The sequence below is a fragment of the Sitodiplosis mosellana genome, unplaced genomic scaffold, assembly GCF_009176505.1.
Source record: "Sitodiplosis mosellana isolate CC-2019 unplaced genomic scaffold, AAFC_SMos_1.0 Smas_scaffold_6226, whole genome shotgun sequence".
NCBI lineage: Eukaryota > Metazoa > Arthropoda > Insecta > Diptera > Cecidomyiidae > Sitodiplosis > Sitodiplosis mosellana.
Window position 1 is genome coordinate 21,313,363 of NW_022601467.1, and position 7,039 is coordinate 21,320,401.

The 7,039-nt window shown below is 32.9% G+C and overlaps 1 protein-coding gene across 1 annotated transcript; it reads left to right on the forward strand.

Annotated features, from left to right (window-relative positions):
* The first annotated feature begins 47 nt into the window (after positions 1-47).
* Positions 48-2,627, forward strand: LOC129579467 (uncharacterized). The gene is made up of 2 exons (XM_055469575.1): positions 48-643; positions 715-2,627. Exon 2 carries the CDS (start codon positions 762-764, stop codon positions 2,094-2,096), a length of 1,335 nt encoding a protein of 444 aa, XP_055325550.1. The 5' UTR covers positions 48-643; positions 715-761; the 3' UTR covers positions 2,097-2,627.
* Positions 2,628-7,039: the final 4,412 nt, after the last annotated feature.

Sequence of the window (7,039 nt, forward strand, 5' to 3'; positions counted from 1 at the left end):
CAGCTGTTTATTTGTCAAGTTGACGCGTTGCTTTTGACAGCAATACTGAACATCTTTTACGAAGTGCAATTTTGCTGTGAAATAAACAACATTGAATTTATACAAAGTAGAAATTCATTCAATTTTTAAGCATGTTCTGTCAATTGTTCCACGTTTCACGAACATAACGAGAAGTTCAGTGAATAAAAACGATACTTCTTGATTAATTAAGAGTATAAATGAATAGTAAATTATTAAAAGAACTTCATAAAGCTTTGTTTGTAATTGTAATTATCGCTATACAATAGCGCAATGATAAATTTAACGTTGTCTTCTGGCCAGTTTTTCATCGCCGATCTCTAAGTGGAATCATTATAACAAAAATTTTTTTTTCTAAAACCTGCAAATACAGATACAGTTTTCGATTGTTGTCTAGCACGTATATATATTCCACGTATATACAATCTTCATAGCTGGAATTATCGCTATAATCTTGCAAATCCATATGTGACTACGCACACACTATTTGCGCACATAGTGTTTGCGAAAGAGATAAATGTTGATAATAAAATAATTCAACGAAATACCGAAAGTGACTATCTTAAAAACAAATAGTCCGAATCCTTACTTTCGATTAGATTGTCAATCGATTTGGAACAACTGTGTAAGTAACTGTGTGTTATACATTGGTTCTATCCAAATGGGTCCATTTAAATACTCAATTCTATTTAACAGGTTCAATATCATCCGTTAATGCTACTCTTCTTTGACGTGTCATCAAAATGAGTGGAGAGGGAGGTGGTTCAAAAATATCCACGGAATTCAAAAAGCCTAGATTGGCACTTAAATTAGCTACAGAAGAGATTGATCTGAAACTGGACCTGTTGCATCAGCCATGGACTGTTGGACCAGTATTGGAATTACTTAAGTTGGACATTGATTGTTTGGAAGAGCTTTTTGAATGGTTGTCACAAGCCGATCTGTTGCTACTTCGTCAAACGTGTAAGCGATTGAAAGGAAGTGTCGACCATTACATCAAAACCAACTGGCCGAAATTTGCAGAATTTCAAATATGTGACGCACGGAGCTTTGATATGTTTCGCCGAATGGACATTACTACCATCAAGTTGATCAAGAATCTTGGAGTGGCCGTACGAAAAAATGATCAATATCAATTTGAGGACATAAAAACAGCGCTCAACAATGTCGAAAGAATTGCCATAGTCAAATGGGAAATTAGTTGCGATTTCTATGAAGTTTTTCTAAAACATTGCAAAAATTTAAAGTGTCTAACTGTCGATGTGAGCGGCCAAGACATTTTAATTGGTAGTTCAAATGATTGGTTGCTTCGTGAGTATCAAACGCTTGAACACATCATATTCAATGGACGAAATTTAATGCGATCGCCAAGTGAAATTGAAAAACTTAAAACCTTCTTCCGTTTGAATATGAATGTACAGAGCATCTGGGAGACGTGTTATGAAGCACCTTTTTTAACTGATATCGACATCACATTCGATCAATTGCGCATTCGCTATTATATAAAACAAATTTGTTCCGATGGCGAAGATTACTTGGTGAAATTGGCACGAGTCCATCAGAAAGGATTGTATAAGCGTTTGCATATATGCATCGATAATTGTTCTAATGAGAGATGGGCTAGTAATTATGGAGATGGACTCATGAATGTTGGACTAGAACAGTTGACTTCAGATAGATGCATGGACTTCCCACATCCACTGCCACATTTCAAAGAGTTGACAGTTTTTCATTGTGGAAATCCAAAATATTTGGAAAAAGTTCGAAATATTGAATGGTTGTATATTGTGGAATGCGGTCCGAATGCTATTGCATCGTTCACCAGCTACTTACCGAAATTAAAACATTTTCGCATCGGTGGATTTGATGATGCAGATGAAGAAACCATTCTTAATTTACTTGCGCTGAATAAAGAACGCGCTAAATTGGCCGGAGGATGTAAGACGACGATTTATGTTCCGGAGAAAATTTTCTTAGCAACCAAGTGGGCCAAAACAAAAACCGATTTCAATTTGATCGAATTGAAACGCCACCAAGCATCACCTGGCATAACTGATGTGTGTCTCTTAGAATTTTGAGTCATGAAATAAAAGCGAGGGGCAGATCACTCAAAAGTAATTGCAATAAAAAGAAGTAATTGCATTGGTAATTTCAAGAAAAATGTAGTAATTGTTAATCAACAATTATTTTCGCAACTACTTTTTTCGTAGCAATTACCTATGCAATTACTTTTTTCTCGTGCAATTACTGCTAAATTTTGCAATTACTATTTTGAGTGATTTGCCCCTCGAATAAACGGCACGTACGAAAATACATATTAAGGAGGACTTTCATTACTATTTTCTCTCAACATGTGCCAATTTGTTTTTTTTATTTATTCCATTCAATTCAATCTTTGTGGTTACAGGCGAAAAGAGCACATTCGTCTCCGTAAAAACCTGATTTTTTCAAAATATTTTACATTGTTTGAGTAAATATTATGACTAATTGCTATATAATTTTACATTTGGACCAGTCCTATAGATACCTGTGAGGAACCAAAAATTGCTTGTATTTACATTAATTACATTTGTACATTTTGTCTTCAGTTTCTTGATTTTTGAGATTTAGTATTTTGTTGTTTTTCACTTGGTTTGGGTATTAATATGATTATAACTTTATTAACTCTTAAAACACAATATCAAATCCAGTACACTTTGGCCGTGTATGTACAGCTGTCACTTTATTAACATATTAATAATTTATTAACATATTTTTTTATTAACATATTAATAATTATTAGTATGGTAAATTTTCGGTTATTAAAATGGTGTAGATTTTATTAAAATGTTAATAACGATATTTTATTAGAATTTTAATAAAATCGACAATTTTTTTTATTAGAATTTTAATAAAATGTGGTTATTAATATGGTGCCGATTTTATTAGAATTCTAATAAATTCGACAACATATTGGATTTCATCCGATTTTATCAACGGACGACATCATGTTCACATCAAAGTCTATTCAACACAGCGTTTAGATTAAGACAATCATTTATCACGACAAAATCTGAAAGAAAAACGAGTCTGGAAATATTCGACATGTTTTTTGTATGAAACTTTTCTTCACAATTTTTTTGAAAAGTTTCATATAAAATTCATGTCAGTTTTTGCCAGACGACAAAATCTCGATGTAAAATGAGTCTGGAAATATTTGACAGTTTTTTTGTATGAAACTTTTCTTCGGAATTTTTTTTGAAAAGATTTTGTCGTGATAAATGATTGTCTTAATCTAAACACTGTATTGAATAGACTTTGATGCGAACATGATGTCGTCCGTTGATAAAATCGGATGAAATCCAATATGTTGTCGAATTTATTAGAATTTTAATAAAATGTAGTTATTAATATGATTGCCGAAAAAATTGTCGATTTTATTAAAATGTTAATAAAATGTGGTTATTAATATGTTGTCCATTTTATTAGAATTCTAATAAAATCGGCACCATATTAATAACCACATTTTATTAACATTTTAATAAAATCTACACCATATTAATAACCGAAAATTTACCATACTAATAATTATTAATATGTTAATAAAATGCACTATATTTATTAACGTTAATAAATATGGTGTTTCAAAATTTTTATTAATTATTAAAATATGTTGTTTATTAACATATTAATAAAATACCGATTTTTGACAGCTGTACGTGTATGGCCATGGTAAGTAAAACATTTCATTGACTCGTTTCTTATAAGGACATAATACAGTAGTGATCATATATGAATATGTCTAACCTCCATAGCTTCTGACGACCGCGCGCCGAGGAGGGGGTAAATTTTCAAATTTCAATAAAAATGAAGGGGGGTAATTTCAAATGTTTTCCATAAAATTGAATAGGTAAAATCTAATTTTTGTAAGGAAAATTGCGGAACAAAATCAAATTGATTTTTGATCTTAAGTATAAAAGAACATATGTATTATTTTGTATATTATTTGTATACTTTTACACACTTCAAAATTAGTTATGTGAAATATTACATCATTATATGTGATTTCAAAAAGACCTTTCTAGTGATATACAAAACTTTTTGATCCAACCTGCCGTTCAAAATCTCAATTTTTGACGTCAAAATCGGCCATAGTGGAATTTGTATGTATATGTTTTTGCCTTCATTTTTGTGAAGAGATCAACATTGCAATCTCCATTTTATTAAAAAAATTTCAAAAAACTTTCTGTTGTCCTTCATATTTCGATTTTTTATGACTTTTATCACATTTCAAAATGATTTTCATACTTTTCCGATCAATAAATACTGAAATATTTACATTTAAAAATAAAAACTCAAGAAAAAGCTGACATTTCCCCTTAAAATGCATTATGGGCACTCAGGCACCGGTGCACGTGAACGTTCTTACGAACAACGTTAGAAAATAGGTTTCACGGTTTGAAGGTTAATTTAATCAGAGACAAATTTTTAGTGGAGTAAACAGATTTTTTCTAAAATCAGAGGGGGGTAATTTATTTAGCGCACTCAAGGGGGGTGTAATACGGACCCTGCGGACCCTCATCAGAAGCTATGCTAACCTATGACTGTCTATGTTTCAAATTGTACATAAAGTCATTTATGTCGGATTTACTAAAGTATATCTTTTCTAAATTTTCGTGAACATAACTTTTATATTTATTTATCGAATCATTCATTTTGATTAAAGTTGTGGGTTTTCCTGGGCTAGTGCCAACATTTCCATTTCTTCCACTGTATGCTCTGATGGATGGGACAGGCGTAGTTCCATTCAAAGTACTCTTTTCTGATCTGTTAAATGGTTGTATTGTTTGGTCGAATTTTACCCTAATTATATTTCCACCTTCTATTTCTCCCTTTGATCCAGGCTTTCCAGCTTGTCCTCCATGCCCGGGTGTGCCTGAGTCAGAAAATAGATTAAATGATCGCGTAATGAAATATCTATTTTTTTATTATTTTAAATTTTATGTAATATCAATTACAGCAGCTCTACCGCATGGAATTGTTGTTCAGAATAACTTAGACTTAACAGTATTTGAAGTAAAATACTGGTAACTTTGTTATTAATGGTTCCATCAAAACTTATTACGAGGTTTGCTTTGAGATTAGCCAACTTTGTTATTTCTTGAACATGTCATTTGACACTCGTCAGATTGTTTTACCTGGTATGTTTTGTATCTTAATTGATTGGATTGCAGTCTGGTTTTGTTTTTGTTTCAAAGTGATAATGGAAACTTCGCCATTAGGGCCTGCTGAGCCTCCATGTCCACCATTCCCACCATTTCCAGGTTTTACGAATCTTTTTGGTTCTACTTCACATTTATATGTATACATTATACATTCAGGAAATCTATCTGTCCTAGTTAATTCACACTCCGGGGCAAAGCCTGCTGCTTTCCACAATTGACAACTTGAATCAAGGCCAGTCGATATACCGTAAAAATCTGGAGAAATACCATTTAGGCTAGGGGAATTTAACTCTTACGAGTTCAGCATGTTTTTTGCCAGTTTGCTTGATTCGCGGGAGTTCGACGCGTTCCTTGTACGTACTGACGCGCACGGTCACAAGTTTACACAAGTTTGTTTATGGTTTTGCGCGTTTTTCAAGTTGTTATTTGACAATTAAAACGCGTTTCAAGCTAAAAATCGGTTGTTTACGTGTATAAAGATTTTTCACATCCTTTCCAAAAGTTCAAAGATTTATATAATTATAAAATGGACAAAGGAAATATTTTTAAAGAGCTGGAGAAAGTGTTGAAGAAAAAGTTAATCCAGATATAATAAATGGAACGACTGATGTGTGCGCGTCGTCCAGCTACAAGTTTGCACACGAACTCGCGCGCGTTCGCGCATGTTGTTTTAATACGGAACTTGTCAACTGAGTGGAATCATGCAAGTTCTCTGGTGAATGTAACAATTTCGTGCGCGTTTATATCATTTTTTTACAAGTTTTCACGTAGTTAAATCCCCCTAGCATTTAGGCCATCGCCTCCTGGAACAAATCAAATACCATTTTTGAAAAAATGAACATCGAACTCAACCCTCAATCGCTCACCCGGGTCTGGCCAGACCTTTTTCGTTTTTTAAGAGATAAAAAGATGTCGAAAATTGTAGTATTTGACCTGCTCTACAACTTTGCTGGAGACAGATATCACTTATCTTTTATCAGTCTCGTGAAAAATGAGATAGCATGAATACCTTATACTCATACAAATGCATACAAATATATAGGGATCCAGCCAGACCCGTGGTGAGCGATCTAAATGAATGACAAATCATTCTTTTGTCTCTTTGTAGACATCAAATCTCACATTTTCAATTGAAAGTGAATTTTTTTTCCATACAACTCATAATCGTAATACACAATCACGTGTTTAGTACATTTCATCGACCAATACCGACATTGAACGCGACCTTTCAACGTCAATAATGGTATCTGTCAAACTTAACGCTCTGAAAATGACATTCATAGAAAACATCAAAAAATAGTCAATATTTTATTTTTTAATTTTTTTTTGGGAAAACTTACACAGAGACAATGCAAAAAGATATTCAGATTTGTTTACAAACAACAAAAAATAAACAAAACAAATATCCCCATAAGTTATGCATTGGCAATGTAAAACTAAATGGCCAACATTTTACATTTCTTATAGACTGTATACTATGTACAGTAGCAATATGTTGATATAGGCAGACTGGTTGACAAATAACGGTAAATGAACAAGATAAAAATCTCTCTCGGAATCTGTTGTATACGCTTCTCTGTCTGTTTCCTTGTAAATGCAAGGGAAAAACACTATGTGTGAGAATCGTTCAATGAACAAGCGCGCGTCATAGCGAATATGCATGCAACCAATAGCTGCTGTTGAACAGATCTGTTCACCAGCAGCGCTACATAGCCAGCAACTTCAATGCTCTGTTCATTTCAATCGCATCAATGTTTAAAATTCTCAATGCGTTCAAAACACATATTTTTTTAATTATCGCACAAGGCAGATACATA